The 20,655-nt window shown below is 50.9% G+C and overlaps 1 protein-coding gene across 5 annotated transcripts in view; it reads right to left on the bottom strand.

Annotated features, from left to right (window-relative positions):
• Window positions 1–291: 291 nt before the first annotated feature.
• Window positions 292–20,655, bottom strand: part of LOC105474556 (BTB domain containing 9) — a 479,495-nt gene continuing 459,131 nt past the window's right edge. For all 5 annotated transcript variants that reach the window (XM_011729339.3, XM_071096011.1, XM_071096010.1 and 2 more), the window contains 2 exons: window positions 18,337–18,415; window positions 292–1,572 (listed from right to left, as the gene is read on the bottom strand). In XM_011729339.3, coding sequence (XP_011727641.1) covers window positions 1,375–1,572; window positions 18,337–18,415 — 277 coding nt within the window. In that variant the 3' untranslated portion in view covers window positions 292–1,374. The remainder of the gene's footprint in view (window positions 1,573–18,336; window positions 18,416–20,655) is intronic.

Raw genomic sequence — 20,655 nt, 5'->3', positions numbered from 1 at the left:
CCGTTGGCTCTTTTTGGAGCGCAGCTGATATGTCTTTGACACACTGAAAGGAAACTCCCACGCCCTCACCCTCCTCTGATCAGGGTTGCAGGTTGGCGCCAAGGACCCAGGGACCGCGGTGCTGCCCATGTGCCGTGCCGTCCTGGGGAGACTCCCAGGCTGATGCTGATGGCGACAGAGGCCGGAGCTCTGGGGACAGCAGAGGCGCAGGCAATGATGTGTGCAGTTACCCAGGGCAGGCAGCACTGGAATGGAAATCACTAAGTAAGAGACGGAGCCAGATCAAACCACCATCATCAAATGAGGTCCTTTCGATGAGGATTAGGAGAAAAGCTTCTTAGAACTGCTATTTTTCAATCCCCAGTTGAGTACTGCGGGGTGGGGGAAGCACGGAGTCCCAGATCTGCGTTCCCGACGCTGATGGGCAGGTGGCTGCCTCTCCAATGCTCCACTAAACACAACTGGAGGGGCGGCTAAGCCATGGCAGTCCCCGGCAGGTCTGGCCATGCCAGAACTCGGTATATGTTTATCTACATAGACTTCTGAATAGTGAATTAGCAGCGCACATAGTAACTATTTCCTTGTCAGCCTCCCAAGCTTAAAGGCTGGATCCGTGTCAGGAATGACAGGTGAATAACTCAGCCACGTGAGTGACTATTAACTCCAGTGTCCACAGGTTGATTTGCTCGTGTGCATTTGCGGAACTTCCTCTGTGGCCCAAGTGCCAGGATGAGCCACATCCGTGTCTCATGTAGGAGACATGCATGATGGGCCTCTGTTCCCCAAGGCTGAACCGTTCAAAACCAAGGAAGGAAAATTATAGCATCAAAAGGGATTAAAACTAGTGATTTGCTGCTTGAGCATTTCAAATAGATCTGGAACACGTATGATTCACTGAATGGAGAATAACTAAGAGAAAAACAAAATCATTTAGTTGCCAGGGCAATGTTTTCCAGCAGAACGAGCACTCTAAGGAAGCCCGTTCCTAAAGGGCGCCTCCAGGCAGCAGAGGCCTGATGCTTTCTCCTCCGCCTGAGTGTTTGTGTGCCATTTCTGTATTCCAACACGGGCCTGTCTATGACCCTCCTGTTCCCTGCGCCTGGGCTAGATGAGAGAGGTAGGGTGTTAATGGTGGACTTGATGAAGATTGAAGACCCATTTTTTCCCCCTCGAGACCAGCTGATTTGGACAAATTGAGAAGAACAAAGCAGCCCCTTTCTGTCCTTGGGAGGAAACCTGTTCGGTGTCTGCTTTCGCAGCTCCTCGCTGGAAAGGGGCAGGGGCGGGGGCAGTCAACAAAGACCCCTGCTCAGGGAGGAGACCGTTTCCTGCCGTCGCCCAAGCCCACCAGTCACACCAGGCCCGCTGCCTCCTTTATTGGTGCTGCCGGTTGGGGGAGCGTGAGTTGGAGCCTGGGCTGGAGGGTAGTGAGCTGCCACTGGGCGCCCGCAGGGCATGGGAGTCGAGCTGCTGACCGGCCAGACTGGTGTCCCCTGTCCCCGATTCCTCGCTATTTTCCTCCTTCTGGCTGCTCTGCTGCTCTGGACACTCAAAGTGGACACAGTGGAACACCTGGGAGAGAAGAGGAAAAGGCCCATGAGTGAAGGGTCAGCATGCGGCCCTGGAGCTGCCGCAAGTCGGGATCCTGCCCTGCCCAGCTTGGGGGCTCCCACGAGGGAGTCAGAGGAAGTCCTTCCCGCTGCCCACGCCGGCCCGGCGCAGACACCTGATGGCATCGAGCATGCCGTAAAGACATTTTCATCAGTCAGGATGAAAGGAAATGAGCCAGTGGCCCCAAAGTTACAGACACCATGACATGGATTCCTACAAAATGTTCACACTGGATTATTCCGTCTTTGCTAACCTTTGTCTAATGGGTTTTTTTCTTTTTAATTAATTTTTGTATTTGGCAGTTGGGTTATAAGTCAACAGGAGTTGACTGTGGTGGTGGTGGTGGTTCAATTCTGTGAGGCTGTGGAAAGCAGGTCCGCAGATAACGTCCACCCTGTGTGGCGTCTGCGCCTCCTCCCCGTGCCCGCGTGGGCTGTCTCTGGATGCTCTGGTTTTCTCCCGTGTCCCGAAGCCGTGCACATGAGGTTCATGGGTGCGTCTGCAGGGCCCTAGTCTGAGTGCGTGTGAAGGTGTGTGAGCGTGCCCTGCAGTGGGACAGTGTCCTGTCCTGAGTTGGTTCCTGATGCATAATTCTCCCTGGTCCTGCAATGGTTGAGCACAGACCCTGCCAAGGCAACTGTGCTGGGGAGTGGACTTCAACCTCATATGGCTCAAGCCAGCCTGGAACAAACGCCCCCAATGTGTAGAAACCAGCCACCTGGCCGACAGTCACCCTCTAGGAGCTGAGAGAAGTTTGCGTACCTGACAGCAGGTCAGCCTGGAAGCACCATGAACTCTGTGCCAACACCGGGCCAGCACCGTGCAGACAGGGCACAGCACTGAGCTCAGCGCCCCAAAAGCAAGGGTGAGCCACGGCCCTGACCTGGAGAGTAGACAGTGTGCTTCAGGGGGGACCTGACGTGCATGTGTGAGCTAAGGGGTGCAGGAGAGAAGGGCGGGATAGGGGCTCTCGTTGCCACAGCACGAGCATGTGTGCACACGCATACACACGCCCTTCTACCATGGAATCAAGTTCACAGAGACAAATGTAGTATCAACTGCAGAATTATATTGAAAATATAAATTCCATGCTTACCTCCCTGCATCACTATTTTTTCCATATTTCCACTTCAATTCATTTATTGACCACTGTTTTACATTTCACATTTTCTCATGTGAAGACTGAGACCATGTCTTCCTGGTGTGTCCACTCTGTTTTGGAAGCTACCATTTTCTTTTAGAGGGAGCTGATTTCTCTCCTTACCGGGCAGGGTCTCAGACCCGGTCCTTGCCTCCCGCAGGGCCCTCACTGCCTCACGGCTGCAGCTGCCCCTACTTAGCTGATGTCTCCCTCCTTTTCCTTTCTTTCCTTCCTTTTTTATAAAATCTCCTTCTGTGGGTCCATCTGCAGGGCTTACCAGTCAGCAACCGGAGGGTCTAGGTCCTAGGGAAGGCCTTATGTGGAGATCTGAACACTACTTGGGCCATCAGCTCTGCCCTGGGCTAGGCCGTATGAATCTGGGAATCATCCTCTAGGTAACAACCATTAATCCACTCCTCCATCAGCTGCTCATTCTTGCAGTTTTTCAGTAACAACACCGCCCTGGGCATGTTGGCCACTCGTGAATCACTTGCCTTATGAGTGCTTCTCCTTCCACGCCCAGGGATAGGTGAGGTCAGGCTCTGCAGGGCCAGGGCACACCCTGAGAGTGCAGTCCTGGTCCTCAACACACCCCCCACTAAAGCTTCTCGTAACCCAGCAAATACGCCGTTCTCTTTTGCAGTATGACCCAGAGCCATATTCTGTTCCCACGCCCACGACTTTTCAGGACAGGCTGCGTTTTACTGCTCCTTCCCCCTGCTGACACAGGAGCTCTTTATCCTGCCCCATCATGTTCTTTAATCGGTTATTTGTGTAATCCCTGCTCTCCCTGCTCCGTCAGTATCTCTGGAGGCCGCTCTCCAGAGCCTCAGGCTGACACTAATCCTAGAATTGACTTACATTTGTCCTACTCCTTATTACCTTTCCTCAAGCTCGCTCCTCTGGCATTGAATGGTTTTTCTCTCCTTTTGCTCTTGCAAGGTTCTCTACAGTCCTGTTAATTTCCAGGCCAGCTCTTCCCCCCTCCCCCGGCCCGCACGCCTTCAGGGTGCCTCCTGCTCCGTGGCCCACCCCGCTGCCTGCCTCCTTCTACTCATCTGTCAGCTCCGATCTGACTCCAAGACCAAGACTTAGTCGTCCTTCTACCGACTCGGGTTCTTGCACAAGAATAAACAAATCGATAAAAACCCTGGATTGAGAAATAAAGTTAAAAAAGACCTCAGAGTGGCCTAGTGTTCCGGCTTGCTCTTCAGAGCCGGCCTCCCACCGGAGGAGGGATCAGGGCGGGTCTCTGCTCCGCACTGTGCTGGTAAGAGCCTGGGAAGAGATGCTGTCTGTGGTGAGCATGTGATAGACATTCCACGACCCGACCTGTCGGTGCCCTGCTTCTCACTCTACTTCTCATTTCCAGCTGCATTTATCTCTTGTCTAACTTGGGCAGTGGTAAGGGCACAACTGTGTTTAGCCCATTAGCCAATTTGTTTTCAGTTAATAATGCAAATGGCTGTTACTCCCAACACACCTAACAAGACTGACAGCCAATCTCAACTGTTGCTGTGTTTTCCTATGGATATTTCTCCTAAAGAACTCCTAACTGTCTCTCTCCCTGATGCCACTGAGCTCACAGCAGGCTCTGCCATCAAGTTAGGGGACTCTAGAAGCCCCTGGAAGCCCTAGGCCTTAATTGCCTGACTGAGCTCCCTGTGGCTCTGCAAGTAACTGGGGCCATCTCAGAGCTGCGTCCCAGTCTGTGGCCCCAGAATCCCAACTAAATGAAGTGCAAGTGCAGTCTCCCTGAGCATCTCCACGAGGCCACGCAGGTGCTGCCAGATTCAAAGGCAATACACAGGCAGGAGTTAACTGTATTATATCACAAACTGTGTGGCGAAGATTCTAAGTGAAAAAAGAGTGTTTTTACAAATGGATAGGCGGGTGAAGAGGCAGAGCATGCCATGGGTGGGAGTGGGCAAGCTATAGGTGACAGGTGGGGAGGGAACAGCCTCTGCACACAAACAGAGCACAGGATGAGCGTCACATATGCAGCAGACACGGCCAGAGGATGACGCTGCACGCGTAAGCAGGGTCAGGAGGTACACACATACCACAAGCATGAAGCACCTCCTACGTGCCTGACTGGGCGAGGTCCCAGCTGCCCTCAGAGGGTGTACAGTCCAGTGAGGCCAGCAGTCACATAAGCCAGGGAGAAGGAGCCCCAGGGGCATAGAGGAGTGGGACCCAGCCAGGTAGGGAGTCAGGGAAGGCTTCCTGGGGGAGGAGACATCTGAGGTGAGTCTGGAAGGAAGAGGCAGCCAAGCTAGAGAGGATGGAGAAGGGGGGACTTGGTGTGGAAGGAAAACAGGAAGAACTACACAGGTTCTCGTGGCGACAGAGCAAGGAGGGCCTGGGAGCAGCAGGGTGTGGGTTGGAAGGGTGGGAGCAGGGGCCACACCCAATGGGATAGGGTGAGGGCCTGGCCTGGAGCTGGGCAGGGATCCTGATACTCTTGGACAAAGGAGACTATTTATTTATTTATGAGACAGAGTCTCGCTCTGTCGCCAGGCTAGGATGCAGGGGCGCTATCTCAGCTCACTGCAACCTCCGCCTCCCAGGTTCAAGTGATTCTCCTGCCTCAGCCTCCTAAGTAGCTGGGACTCCAGGCATCTGCCACCACACCCAGCTAATTTTTGTGTTTTTAGTAGAGACGGGGTTTCACCATGTTGGCCAGGATAGTTTCGATTTCTTGACCTTGTGATCCGCCCACCTCGGCCTCCCAAAGTGCTGGGATTACAGGTGTGAACTACCACGCCCAGCCTAGGAGACTCTTTAAAAACGAATCTTTCTTAAACTAAAAAAGTTATTTAAAAAGGAATATACGTTTGTGGCGACAAATTCAAATAACAAGTATTTTAAAAAACTAGATGACAACAAACCTTTAAACCTTGGAATCCCCTGATTTAGCAATTTGGAAGCAATAGGAAGGAATCATTTTCAAATTAAGAAAGAACAGAATCTGGTAACAGACTAGATGAGATTGATAAAGAAAAGAAAAGGGCCCCACAGTGACTGTCGGGGTTCCCTGGAAGGGACGGGGACGGGCATACTGTGGTGCTACAGAAGGTGGCCAGCAGCAGGTCCAGGGCTCCCGGCACAGCAGCGCAGACCTGCACTCATGCCAAGGACTCTCACAGACCCTTTCCCTGCGATGATTTCACTGAGTGCAGACTCCAGCAGGTGCGCCCACAGTGCGGCCCCTGCCCTCAGGACCTCTCGGGCAGATGGGGGCAGAGGCACCTCTGTGCTGGGACCTGTGTTCACTCTTCTGCAAATGGCGAGTGGGCAGGCTGGGAATGAACCTCAGGGCTGTGCATCCCTTAAGCCTGGACCTTTCCACTGTATCAACATGCCTGCCTCACACAAACAATTCTACCAGCATGGGGTCAGTAACATTCCATACATCAGAGGCGAGGGAGAAACTGATTCTGCCTGGAAGAGAGGTCAGGGCAGGCTGCAGAGAGGAAGGTGTGCACAGGTGAGGTCCTGAGGGGTTGGGAGGCAAAGGGAACGAGAAGATTTCCACATAAAGATCTGGGCCCTGGCACCTCACTCCTGGCAGCCTGTCTGCAATTCACTCTGGTCACCCCTCTATGGAGCAGTGTGCCTGGCTCAGTCATCTCTGTTGATGGTTTAAGCCTAGCAGCCTTCAGCCAAATGTGGCAACTGTGTAAGCCAACCCCCAGCCAGCTCCTAGACCACTCAGATGCCCATCAACGTGTACGAGGCTGGGGTTACTTCTCCTGGGACCCCAGAAATCCTCAGATTTGCATGCAATGCAAATGGGCATTGGGGGGGGGGGTCTGTGGGTGGTCCCAATTCTGTTCTTGGGAGCAGTAGTGAACAGCAAGCCTGTTGTGGGGAAACTGGCACCTTCACTGGTGGCCACGCTGCTGGGGCTGGGCGTGAAGCTGCCTCCGGCCCTTGGAGAGGAGTGTGAGGGAAGGGAGGCGGCAGTGCTTTTTATACACAGGAGCTGGAGGAGGGTGATGGCAGCTTGGAGGAAGTCATCACTGCCACGGTGGAGGGAAATCTGGAAATACTGGGCAAGTGGCTCCCTCCATCCCACCGTAACCCCAAGCTCCTCAGCCCACTTCTTTCCACAGCCCACTTCTTTCCACCGGGCACCTTTGGGCCTCCCTCGAGGTGGAACAGCCAAGTTCTGAGTCTCTCTTTGCTCTGAGTCTCTCTTTGCTCAGAAGCTCATGTGATTCAATTTCTTTTCTCCAACCTTTCCCAAGACTGCAATACCTCTTGGAAAGGATGTGACCAAAAGTGGCTGAGGCATACTGGGCAGAGCCGCACTATGATTTATGCAAAACCATTACTCCGGCCGCCGCATCATTCTCCCTTCCCCTTTTCAGCAATCATGTATCCCATTAGCCTGTTTGATTGCCGCTGCTCACAAAGGGGCACCTTCGCTGAACCGTCTTCAATGGCCTCTGGATCTCTCCCCCGAGGGAAGCCGGCTAATTTGGAATGTGGTCGTGTGTATGAATCCGACACAGCCCCAGTCACAATCGCGTGTCCTTTTCTGTAGCTGCTGTTTATGATCACTTTGCCTTGCCTCTCTGGGAGCCGTAATTCACAACACACTGGAGAGAGCCTGGGTGTTCTTTTCTCCATGAACCCGGGACAGGATGTACACAAATGTGCTAGCCCCTTCTTGGTGACCAGGCTAATTCCTCAGCTGGCTGGTGGCTGCTGCCTCTCATTAGAGGGATTCCCTAAGCACTATTTGCTTGACACATTTTCAAGGTTTTTAAAAGCAGAAGCCTTTGCTAATTTTCCCAAGTTGGCCTAAGGGTCCGCTGTGAACTGCGGCAGAAATTGGGGAAATTTAATAAATGTTGATCAATGACTCTGCCTTGCTTTCCTGGTTCCTCCTGAGTAATTTCCACAGACTGCTTTCATGCCAACCAATGCAAACAGGATTTCGGATCCAAGCTTTCAACTTACAAAGGCAAGCTGACAAATCTTTATAAAACAGACACCTACCTAATGATGTCTGTCCACAAGTCAGATGCAAAGCCATGGCTTCTAACTTGCACTCCCCTAAAGATCCCCTATTTCCCTTTCACAGTGGCTGGTGTGGTGGCATCACACGCCCACCCAGCGCTCAGTGACATAACAGATCCTGACGATGGTCAGCATTAACACCTCTGTCATGCTCGCCGCAGAGCAGAAGTTAACAGCCCATCTACAGACCTCGGAGATGTTTTGTTTTTGTTCCTTTAAAAATGCAGACGAGTGCCTCCAAAAAAAATCCCTTTTTATAAACCATGGTTTTTTATGTGCATCTGAAGAGCCCAACACATTGTTTTCAGTTAAGGAATCATTTCATAGGGGCCAGGCGCGGTGGCTCACACCTTGTAATCACAGCACTTTGGGAGGCTGAGGGAGATGGATCACTTGAGGTCAAGAGTTCGAGACCAGCCTGGCCAAAATGTCAAAACCCCGTCACTACTAAAAATATAAAAAGTAATCAGGTGTGGTGGTGCACGCCTGTAATCCTGGCTGCTTGGGAGGCTAAGGCAGGAGAATTGCTTGAATGTGGAAGGCGGAGGTTGTAGTGAGCCGAGATCATACCGCTGCACTCCAGCCAGAGTCTCACAAACAAACACACACACACAACAAAAAACAAAACCAGGAATTACTTCATAGGGAGACATTTCCAAATTGTGAGCAACAAATTTTCAGTATTGCTTAGGGTGATAGGATACCCAAATATTTTTGCACCAGTACTTATCCCTACTAGGTATAGAAGTAAGTTTCTGGGTGACAGTGCAACAACTTCTTTAAAAAACTTTACAACATCCTTTTCTCATATTCACATAGGCCAGGATACCCACAGATAACTGGAACGCTGATGCTTGGAAGGTTCTGGAAGAAGAGCCTTTCCGATCCATACAACTAACTCTAGGCAGCCCTGGAATTCCTGCCCTGTTTTTTACGTGTGTACACCCCAGAGTTCCAGGGAGAGAGTTACTCTTGTCTCAGTGGATTCGGCCACACAGTGGTAGAGGTATCTTTCGGTTATTATTATTTTTTTTTTAACTAAGAAACAAAAAAAGGGAAGTGTTCTTGTTTGCAGGCTTCTGGGATGCCTGAATCTCCCCACCTGGTAGATTTGGCCTCACCAGGGCCCCCTTCCCACACTGGACAGGCACCAAGAGAGCCTGGCCATGGCCCTGCTCTCCCCATAGGGCTGGCCCATGCGTCCCCAGCTGCCTGGGCGGTTCTTCACTGTGTGACCAGGCTCCTCATGTACCTTCTGTCTCAAAGGGCTCCAGCTGCGTGGAGGCTTCCAGCATCACCCCTGGGACCCTCACAAGCTGCGGTTTTCATGCGTCTCACTGCTGGGAGGCTCCTGGGTACTCATCTGCCCAAGTCTGGGGGCACTTTCTCCCAGGCCAATTGAGGATGGAGAATTATTGCTGCTCCAGTACGACAGGTCTAAGGATTGCGCAGGGTCTGAAACAACCACATGTGCTCAATGTTGTCCTGCTTTTCCTCTCTTTTTTCCAATAAAATCTTTCATAACAAACATTTAAACATAAAGAGGCCCACAAAAGGTCTTCTTTTATAATTATGAAACAAACTAAATATTTTTCTGCCTTTTTTCCTGTGTTACTGGGAAGGAAGCTTTAAGATCTAGTTTACTCTCCTCATTTCAAAGGAAGTGTCCTGAGAGGCAGGGAGGTGAAATGACACTGGGGCCACACAGCTGGCTGGAGGTGAAGCTGGCACCAGTGCCGAGGCCCTCTCCCTTCCTTCCACTCACTGCTCGCCCTCCTCAGTGCATCCTCCGCCTCCCTGCCTGCCCAGTGCTGCTTCGTGGAGCCAGCTTCTAGAGCCTCTGAGCCCCTTTCTTCTTAGCCTGGCTCTTCTGAGGCACCTGGCTTTGATCATTATCTGCAGGTATAATCCTTAAATCCAAGTTTTTGTTTGGATGGCTCAGCTTTCACTGCCTCTCCTCTAGCCTATATTTCTGTGCAACCGAATGCTTCCACAGTCTCTTACAACCATCAGAGCTCTGCCATTCTCCAGGGCACGGCAGTCACAGCCTTGGTGCCATCTTCAGTTACTCTTTGATCTGGCTTCAGGCTGTCACAGTGATTCTGAGAGCTCATTCCCCTTGGAATCCTGCACCAGGGCTCTGGCCCATGGTCTGATGTATGGAGGGGTTACCGTGTGCTAGGCACTGGGCTGGGTGCTGAGGACACAAAGATGCCACAGCACAGTCTCTGCTCCCAAGAACTGCAGTGTGGTGGGGACCCAGTCAGAGCCTCCTGCTAGGACTATTATGCAGATTCACAGGTGCCCGGCTACCCGCTGGGCCTGACTGTCCCGGCTGTCCCTGCACTGCCTCCTCTCTGGCCCAGTACCTGGCATACATCATACAGGGCCTCTGTGCTGCCATCTGAAACCTAAGTTTGTTTCCATTATTTCTATTCCCAAGCAGGTTTTCTTTGTGGGCATCCATTTCCAGTTGCTGGGACATGAAGCCCCTGGAGGGCCAGGTGCTCTCCCGCACAGAAGTGGAGTCTGAAGGCTGGAACTGGTGCTCTCTGCAGACCAGGAGCTTTTGTTGGGAGGGGCCTGCTTCTCCATTTGCTCTCTCTGCGCTCTGCCACTGGGACGTCTGCTTCATGCTGCTGCTGGCCCACTGGGAGTTCAGGCCCTGCAGCCAGCATGTGACTGCTTTGAAGTGCTTCTGGGCTGAGATGATGGTCCTCTGGAGGATGCTGCAGGGGAAGTCCTCGGGGAGCCAGAGAGAGTGGAATCAGACCTGGGCGGGGGACCTGGGAAATAATTATCACCATGCCAGGAAGGAGCATTTCTTTCTTTTTTTTAAGAGTCTATTTCCTTGTTTTGTTTTTTTTCCACTAGAGCCCCATGTTGCTATGGGAACGGGTGGCATGGGAGCCCAGAGCCACTCACTGGCCTGGCCGAAGCCCGTAAATAAATTTTGCCTCGCTCTAGGCCCTGAGCTGAGTGGTCCTGGAGGGCAGCTCAAGCAGCCACTTGCAGACTTTCTGTCCTGCTGTCGGCTCCTGCAGATGCTCCTCTGACACACTCATGGGCTGATCACTCTCCCTGGATAAGGAGCGGCAGCATGCAGAGTGGTCTGCAACCTCCCACCCTCCCGGGTCCTTATGTTTATAAGACATAAACTCATTCATGGCTCCCAAACTCCAAGGGCCAGGATCACTAGATCCATTTTACAGATCAGAACTCACCCTCCTCCTTCAGGGCTGGCTGCTGTTTTCATTCACTGATGTCTCCACCATCAATCAGGTAGAGCCATTGGAAACCTCACCCAGAGTGGAGGGGCTTTTTAAGGGGATTCCTTTCTATCAGGTGGTGCAGCTGCCATCCCCTTAAGGAAGGGTCCTGCCTCAGTTTCTCCCCAAGATCTAGCACAAACTGGTGCACACAGCATGCTCAGAGCCACCTGCTTATCAATGCTTGACTCATAGAGTTCTGAGCCGGGGTGCAGCTGGGCTCATTTTGCACCTTGCCATCTATTATGCCTTTGTGGGAGACGCAGGGGCCTCGATGTTGCCGCCAGACTGCCTGGATTCACATTCTGATTCTGCCACTCAAGACTGGGGTGATCTCGTACAAATTAGTTAATGTCTTCAGCCTCAGTTGCCTCTTTGCTTAAAACCAAACTTTTTACTGCCAAAACTGTATGCTATAAGGCATAGTTTTCCCATAAAAATACCATGTGGGTCAAGAAACAGTGGTGCCTCCCCCTCACTGAGGAAACCCCAATTCTGGCTCAGATAAGATTCATCCCCTTGCCTTCTTTTTCTTAGCAGTTTTATCACTTGTGTATGCATGAATGTTATAGTTAAACTTTGCCTGCTTTGGAAGTTTCCATGAATGTAATCCTAGTATACATATTCTTTGGTGTCTGGCTTCTGTCCTTCAACACGCTGTTATGTTCATCCACCTACATTGTATGAGATGCTGTGCTTTGCTCATCCATCCTCTGTGGATGGACGTGGTGTCCCGTTGGGTTCAGAATGAACAAGGCTGCGGTGAAAGCATCCTCACTCTTGCCTCCTAACCTGGTACAAGAGCTTTGTCGGAGGATACACATAGGAATGGAAGTGAACGCTCAGCCAACGGGTGAATGTGTGCACACGCTCCTTTAGGACAAAACGCCAAACTCTTCTCCAGAGTGACAGGGTCAGTCCATCCGCCCACAGCACCGGAGGAGAACTGCCCACTTCTCCACAATTTTGCCAACACTTAGTATTGAGCTTCCTCATCTTTAAAATGAGGGTGAGTGGAACCTACTTCATATATGAGGATTAAATCATGTAATAAAGGGCTGGAAGAGAACCTGGCACACAGTAAGTGCTCAGCAAATATTAGCTACTATTATTGTAATTAATACTAATGATTATTATTATAAGGGTCCTAAGCTAGGAGATGCTGAGATATCTGGTGCACATACTTTTCCATTTACAAATGTTTCTGGTTTAAGAAAATCCTCCATATGACTACAGAAACTCTGTCTTGGAATGCCACGGCCTCTCGATAATGAAAAGTTGGTTTATTACATCTTTTCCTTTATTGCTTTCTTTGATTGACTGGGAGAGGGAGAGATGGGTGTACAGATCAGATCACTCACCCATTCATTCAGCTAACAGGTCCTCTATGCTTACATGTGCCAGGCACCATGCTAGGTGCCAGGGATACAAAGATGAATCTAACACAGCCTCCCTCCTCACTATATAAATTCAGTAGGTAAAATGGAACCTGAGAGCTGCCTAAAGCCTGTCAATACCATCCTCAGTTTCTGTTATTGACTTGGTAAAAGCTTTCATGTAGGTTCTTGTGAGCAGAAGCCCTGTCTTTCCGAACACCTTGCAGAGTTTCCTTTCCCTACAGTCCTTTTTAACCCTCAAGACTGCTTGTGGGCCCCTGAGCTCCCTGCGTACTGAGAAAAAAATCACTCCAGAACTTTCAAACCCACGTTTTCATAAAAGCCATAAAAAGAAACAGGCATAACTTCTATTTCTTGAATACCACTGACTGATTTTCATGGGTGCATAGACTTGATCTTATTTACTCCCAGCTGGGTTTCTTTAAGGAGGTAGGTATGTGCCTTTGTTATTTGCTCAGATAATTAATAACATGAAATGGAAGAGTTGCTGGAGACCCCGCACATCAGAACCAGTGCGGTTCTGAGCACAGTTTTGGGGGCTGAAACTAAAGATTCCCTCGATGTTTGTAATGTTGTTGACAAGGTCCAGTTTATTTTAGACACAGGAGACTTAGAAGAGGAGCAGCGTCTGTCTCCCCAGTGGCCCAGAGTTGATTAGCATTGAAGGCAGGTGGGCAACCACACAGGAATGACCAAGAGCTTGCTAAGCTGGCACCGGAGACCACCATAAAGTGACGGAGGAAATGGTCGAGAAGGACCTCCTTGGCCACAGGCAGTAGGGAGAATCAGGTGCGTGGAAACAATGGAAGCGGAGGGTGGATGTGCTGAAAGACACACCAACATCTGTCTGCCATCTAGTGCTGAGCATGGGAGGAGACAAAAGAGTGGGGGGAAGCGTTCGAGGCTGAAGAAGAGACAGGCGTGAGCACTGGGCCAAGCACAGGGGAGCGTCCAGAGCCAGGCGAGCAGGCAGCAGAGGACGACAGAGGCACACACTGGGGGAGTGAAAGTGGAGTGCTCTGAGGAGTTAAGATAAATGATAAGGATGATGCTGAGTACACAAGGAACGGGGGTCACAGAAGGAAGTGCTGGAGTCTTTAAGCGGTAAGCACTGGGGGAATTTATTGACAGAAGTTGTAAACGTAGCTAAAAAATTAAATGAATTCGTTGCTGCAGTGCTCACAAAGGAAGATGAGAGACAGATGCCAGTAGCAGACGTGCACTTCCCAGAGGAGAGGGACGGAATGCCACAGAAAATCAGAAGCGTGCCAGAGCAGGTGATCAAGAAATCTAAACTCACAGACTACTGAGGCCATGGTCGCCTGAGAGCTGGACGGATCGGAGGGAAGCGGGGAAAATTAGCATGCAGCAGACGGAGGCTGAGCGTTTGGATGCAGGAAGGCCTGGCCGACTGCAGCAAGACAGATACACACCTACAGCGGGCAAGAAATCCCAGTCCGCCTTAGCTCAGACAGGCCAGCCCCGGGGGCCTGCTTCCACGCACTGCCTGCTGTCTGCCTTCTCCTATTCCAGCAGCCGTCCGGGCGTTTGGAGTTCGGGGCAGTTTCCATGGTCACTGTGCAGAGCCCAACTCACTGGGCTCCTGCCCCCCAAAACGACTTCAGGTCTCTCTAAACAGCCGGCCGCTCTGCTAGCTGCTACTTACACACTGTCCAGGCCACTTCCCGCCTTCTGCCGAACTGCCCAGCCACCGTCTTCTCTTGAATGCTCTTCACAGGAGCCTCCATGCTGCGCTTCCCTACCAGTCCCTGCTCTGCCTGCCCCTCTCTCGATGGGGAAGCACCTGCAGAAGACAGGCCTACCTGCGCCATTCGGCAGTGTTTGTTCACCCAGATTTCCCTGTATCGTACGTACACAGACAGACCTTTCCACGCCATAGACCAACTCCATCGATAGTCTTTGAAGCTAGCACAAAGTCTCTGGGTTCACAAACACGGAGTAGCTAAAGGGACACAGTGTTTCTCTGGCTCTGAATAAAACGAAGGCCACTGTTATGGACTGATGCTTGTGTCCCTCCCAAATTTCTCTGTGGAAGTCCTGACCCCTAATGGAATGGGATGGAAGTGGGGCCTTTGGGAAGTGATCAGGTTCAGCAGAGGTCATGAGGGTGGAGCCCCCATGATGGGATTGGTGTCCTTATAGGAAAAGAGACTGAGCGCTTGTGCCTGCGCCCTCTCTCCCTCTCTCGTGGAAGTGCACACACCAAAGAAGGCCGTGTGAGGACAGAACCCAGAAGACGGCCCTCACCAAGAACCAGAGCCTACTGGCACCCTCACCTCAGACTCCCAGCCTCCGGGACTGTGAGAAATCAATGTGCTACTTTAGCCAGTGGAATAGCCAGCCGAGACAGCTGCTGATGTTACTTAGCAAATAAGTAGGGACAGACGGAGGAAACCCTGCATCCTCTGCCCTCCAGGCCACGCTCCGTAGTGAGGGAGGTGCCCTGACCCCTGTTTCTGATGGCACAGTTCTGGCTCCCATGGGACTGTGAATCAGGGTGGTGCCGCACACTCATCTCCAGCCTCCTGTCCTATGCTGCCGCCTTCCCCAGCTCCATGAAGTGCTCGCGTCCATGCGGTCATGTCCTCTAGAGCCGTCTCTCCCAGGAATCCTGCCTGATCAGCCCAAGTCATCCTCCTTCCCTGATGTGACCCCTGTCCCTCATGCCTCTGAACTTTGCCATACTGGCTTACACACATTTCCACTGTTCTCTGTTAAGACTTTTTTCAAATAATGTCCCAGAACCCAGTATGCTGCAGTAAAGAGCATTCTCTGAGGTTTGCTATATTCTTGATGCCCAGTAAAGTTCAGCTTTATTGTACATTTTTTGTTTTTTGAGTCAGGGTCTCACTCTGTTGCCCAGGGCTGGAATGCAGTGGTATAATCATAGCTCACTGCAGCCTTGAACTCCTGGGCTCAAGCCATCCTCCAGCCTCAGCTTCCTGGGTAACTGGGACTACATGTAGGTGCATACCACTGTGCCTGCTAATTGGTTTTCTTTTTTTCTTGCTTTTTTTTTTTTTTTTTTTTTTGAGATGGAGCCTCGTTCTGTTGCTGAGTCTGGAGTACAGTGGCACGATCTTGGCTCACTGCAACCTCGGCCTCCTGGGTTCAAGCGATCCTCTTGCCTCAGCCTCCCATGTAGCTGGGATTACAGGCATGTCCCACCATGTCCGGCTAATTTTTGTATTTTAAGCAGAGATGGGGTTTACCATGTTAGCTGGGCTGGTCTCGAACTTCTGGCCTCAAGTGATCCACCTGCCTTGGCCTTCAAAAGTGCTGGGATTACAGGTGTGAGCCACCACGCCTGGCCTTTTTTTTTTTTTTTTTTAAAGTAGAGACAAGGTCTCACTATGTTACCCAAGTTGGTCTTGAACTCCTGGGCTCAAGCGAACCTGTGGCCTCAGCCTCCCAAAGTGCTGGGATTACAGGTGTGAGCCAACGTACCTGGCTTATTGTGCCTTTTTGTGTGCTCTGAGAATGAGATCCTGTTCATTATGTATTTTATGATTTAAGATGTTTCCTGGCCCAGCATGGTGGCTGGCTCATGCCTGTAATCCTAACACTTTGGGAGGCTGAGGCGGGTGGATCACCTGAGGTCAGGAGTTCGAGACCAGCCTGGCCAACATGGTAAAACCTGTCTCTACCAAAAAAAAAAAAAAATACAAAAATTGGATGGGTGTGGTGGCAGGCACCTGTAATCCCAGCTACTTGGGAGGCTGAGGCAAGGGAATCACTTGAATGCAGGGGCAGAGGTTGCAGTGAGCTGAGATTGCGCCACTGTACTCCAGCCTGGGTGACAGAGTGAGATTCTGTCTTTAAAAAAAAAAAGTTTCCCAGTTGGCAACACTACTTTGAGGCTTTTTTCCCCCTGATCAATAACTGATTCAAAAAGACAACTGAGCAAGTTATTCACTAGCCAAATGGGATGGATTACAAGTTAACTAGTGACCTACTATCCAACCCATTTAAAATGGCTGGTCCAATCTCCACCAAAGTGGTCGGGGCCCCTTGCACAGATATTTTTGGGAAACTCATCATGAAAGAGAGGTCTTACACTCCAACTTCAGAGCTCTGTAATGGGAAATCATTCGTCATCTAGAATAGCTTTGAAAAAAACATGTCCAAGATGCTTTTCTTCTTCCTTGGTCACTGAGGAAACAGGTTTGGGACCGAGGGCAGCCCTAGAAGAAGGCTCTGAGCAGACTCGCCTTGCTGCTTCTTAGCCTTTTCTGACTTGAGAATTCCTTCTGTTGTAATACAAAATTTCAGAGTTCCATTTAGGAATTAAAGAAAAAAACCAGTCTAAAATTTTGGGGGGGATGCACTGTATAAAAAGCAAGAACTGCAAATGAAACATAGTTCATTCAATTTCAATATGTTACTATGTAAAAATTTCAATTGTTTATGACCTGGTGTTTATAATTCTCGAATTTTTCTTTAGAAAACATCAGTTGGTTTACTTTTATAGTTTTCAGGTTTGTTTTGAAATAAAGAGGCAAGAGGAAAAGTTCCAGGTTTCTGTTTACAAGCTCCTCTCTGCAAGAAACACATTGTAGATGTGGACCATTTTTATTCTAAATAAATACAAAGCCAAAATGAATTTAAATTATCACAATATTTTCACATTTATAAATGCTTTTTGAAGTACCAGAAACACCTTGATGTGTTCTGGGGAAATTTTAATTCCATGAAGACAATGCATGAATCCTGAGCACAGGGCCCATTTGCTGGACGGAAACGAGGAGCCCTGTGTTCAAAAAGCACAAAGAAACCTTTCTGCTTTCATCTAGGGTCTCTCTCTCTCAAGCTGTCACGCTAGTTATCATTTGCTACTTAATGATGTGCTACCTCGGGCACAGGGACTGCCCCCCCCCCACCACCCCCAGCCAGTGTAGCCCCTCACGGGCACCCAGGGCCCTATTCTGTGACTTGAGCTCAGGACTCACACCAGACTCTGGCCCCGTCCATCCCTGTGCCAGGGCCCCTGCTGGGGGTGGAGAGGGCAGTGATCATGCGTGAGATGAGCGGGGGGGCAGGCCAAGCAGAACCCAGGCATCCTGGCTCAGGGAGTGGGTGGCTGAGAGCTCATGGCAGGAAGGTGGGAAGGGGCAGGAGGCGGGATTGCGTGTGGGCTGAGGCTCCAAGGTCCTGGTGTGTGTTCCACTGTGCTGTGGAGCTTCATTTATAAAACACAATTCAAAGGTAAAAAGACCCTAAGCATTTCAAGATGGTGCCACAGAGCATTAAACCTCATGTATTGGGTCCCACGCGATTGTCGTGGTGGCACACCATAGAGCCAATCCTGCATAAATCTGAGAAAGATCATGGAAAAGTAGAATTGCAGAAATGTTACTACTTTTATGTTTCTCATGTACCTCTTGCATTTCGACCCATCATTCCCTCTGCTGCCTCTCTTAAACCAGCGGTTCTTTGGAGGTACACGCTTGACACAGTGTGGCGATGAAACAGCAAGGGAGTGACAGGTCAGCAGCACGGCCGCCTGCTAGACACCATGCTCAGAGGGGCAAGGAACCTCACACAATTGCTGTCATTTGGGAGGGCTGAGGACTCAGAGACAAGGAATGAGGTGTTTGACCTCTCAAGGCGTCTGTGGTTGGCCGATTCCACAGAGAGCTGTAGGAATTAGCAAAGCAATAGGAGCTGGCTTTCATTTGCCAGTGAAGAGATATGAAAAAATGATAATGATATCCCCACTGTGCAATTCCAGGACTTTCTCCTTACCAAGCTGTCTGAACAACAGGCCATTAGCAGGCAGAACAAACAATTCCACTTAACTCAGGAGGTAGCATTTACCTGTATATCAGGAAATCTCATGGCACCTCTCATGAAAAGAGACCCTTACCTCATTTGCTGTGTTGTGTGTCCCAACGATACGGATGAAGGAGGCAGGCTGCCTTTCAAAACTCACTGACTGCCAGGACCTGGGAGAGGAAACAACCATTTGCCTGGTTAGACGGTGCAGTTAACTGACAGTGTGGCTGATGAAGTCATGTCCACTGAGGGAGGGCTTCCTGTCCTCGGAGACTTGCACTGTAGGAGGGGCTGGGGGCAGGGCTGCACCTAATGTATGGCTGAGAGAGACGGGACATACACAGTGTCCCTATTCAGAAGCTTACAACCCCATCACAGAAGGCACTCCTCCCCATCTGTGAAGGTCACTTAGGGTTCTTACAAAGCCCTCCATAAACAAGCACAAAGTGCAGACCAGGCTCATTAAGACAAGAGTGTGGACAAAGAGATGTAATCACGGTGGCAGGAGTTCATAAATACATTTCCCCATCTATAAAATGGGGCCATGATGGGGCCCGCCTCAGGGCTGTTGGCAGAATGACCTCAGTCATTCGTCAGACACGCATCTGAGGGGGAGCAGTTACTCAGCACGGGAGGCTTCTGGGAGGAAGAGAGTTTTGAAGAGGGCAGGGATGTGGGAGGGCTGCGGAGTTCCAGCACTTGGGTTGGGGCAGCGGGGGTCCTGCACTACCCTCTGACCCCAGCACGTGAGTGATGGCACATGGGGGTTTTGGCAAGTTCTCCACAGGCCTCTACCCCCGCCTTTCCCTGCTTCCAAAATGCCACCCCCCACACCATCTATTCTCAAGACTGGCCTGGCTCCGTCTGGGTGGTTTCCAAAGCATCCCCGATATTTTAAAGGCAGTTCCTCATTGATCGGCACGGGCCAGGCCAGCTCATTGAAGACTCGGCAGAGCAGGCCTGAGCGGACCCTGAGAGGAGGAGTTTTGCTCTTGGCTGAATGCTCAGCAGCTCATCAGAATGTACCAGAGGAGTGCACGGCACCCACGACTGTAAACTCCAATCATATTTTCTGTAATAAATGTGAGGAGTTCACAGTTGTTGCCATCCCTCCTCCGCTCTCACAGTGGAAATGCCAGCTGCTGAGAAGCTGTTTCCTGTAATTGTATAATTACCAAGTAATGTTAGCAAAGAAAATATCTATGTATTTGCAGTTTGCTTTCCCCCTTTGGTTTCAGGTGTTCCATCTTCCCTCTCACTATGAACCTCCCACTGAGATTGATTCACTGCCGCCTGGACACCCGTCCCCTTAAGGTCATTAAAAAGTCATTACCATCTTGTGTGCAAAGTCTGTGCCCCTGAAACCAGTGTTCTGGAAACAGAGTTAGAAAAATCACTCTCTCCGTAAAAATGCTATTATTCATACATGAAAGTGACGCCATCTGACCATGCCCAGGGCTTGGGCTGGTGCCCTATTTTCTTGGTGAGCGACTGCTGTCCTCCCAGATCCCCAGCTCTCTTGGAGGGTCTGCTAGATGGGATGCAGCCCATGGGCCGGCAGGGGTCCTGCAAGACCCTGTGTGGTTTCCACAGGCCTAGCTCTCTCTTGCCAGCCAAGCACTGGAACTGACCACACACTCATGTCCTTCCTCCAGCAGGTGGGGGGAAGTGAAGGGAGCGGCCCCTGGCCAAGGTTCACACTGGGACATCAGAGTCCCATCCCTGTCCCTAAAGGAAGCTAAAGAGTACACTAAATCTGGCCCACTGGCTGCTTCTCAGGCCACGCCTCCAGGAAAGAGAAACAGAAATAGGATGAGTGACAGTAGCTGGTGACAGCTATTAGGTTCCAGTCACAGTTTCACAAAAAGGACTGGCATAGGGAGGTGGCAGGAGTGGAAGAAACTGAGCAAAGATTTTGTTCTTCTCAGCCTTCTAGCTCGATGCCTGTCAAATATCCAAGTGATTCTGGACAGTTGGAAGCTCTTGGTCCTCAACAACTGTGTGTAGCTCTGAGGGTGAAGGCAGGCCCAGAATCATGGCCCTGTGGTCCCACGTACTCCTCCCTCCATGATGCAGAGGAGGTTCAAGGAACCCAGGCAGTGAGGTCTTGCTGGCAGCCATCCTGGGCAGAGCCGGCCTGAACCTGGGTCTCCCTCCCCTCTCCCTTGCTGCTCCTCTTGCCTCCACTCCCCTCTCCCTATGCCAGGCTTCTGCAGCGGGTTTAGGGCTCTGGGCTCTGGCCCCACTGCCCTTGCTTCTGCCTGGGGAGGCAGGGGAGGTAGGGCTGGCAGGGCAGCAGCCTGAGCGGGAGGGAACATTTGAGGAGATCAGAAGGTCTCAATTTAATACCAATCCTCCATTACACTGCATTAATATCTAATCACACTGGACTTCAGCCTGAGAGTTGAAT

Source organism: Macaca nemestrina, chromosome 5 (assembly GCF_043159975.1).
Source record: "Macaca nemestrina isolate mMacNem1 chromosome 5, mMacNem.hap1, whole genome shotgun sequence".
NCBI classification, from domain to species: domain Eukaryota; kingdom Metazoa; phylum Chordata; class Mammalia; order Primates; family Cercopithecidae; genus Macaca; species Macaca nemestrina.
The sequence above is the reverse complement of the archived record's forward strand: the minus strand, read 5'-3'. Positions and strand labels throughout refer to the sequence as shown.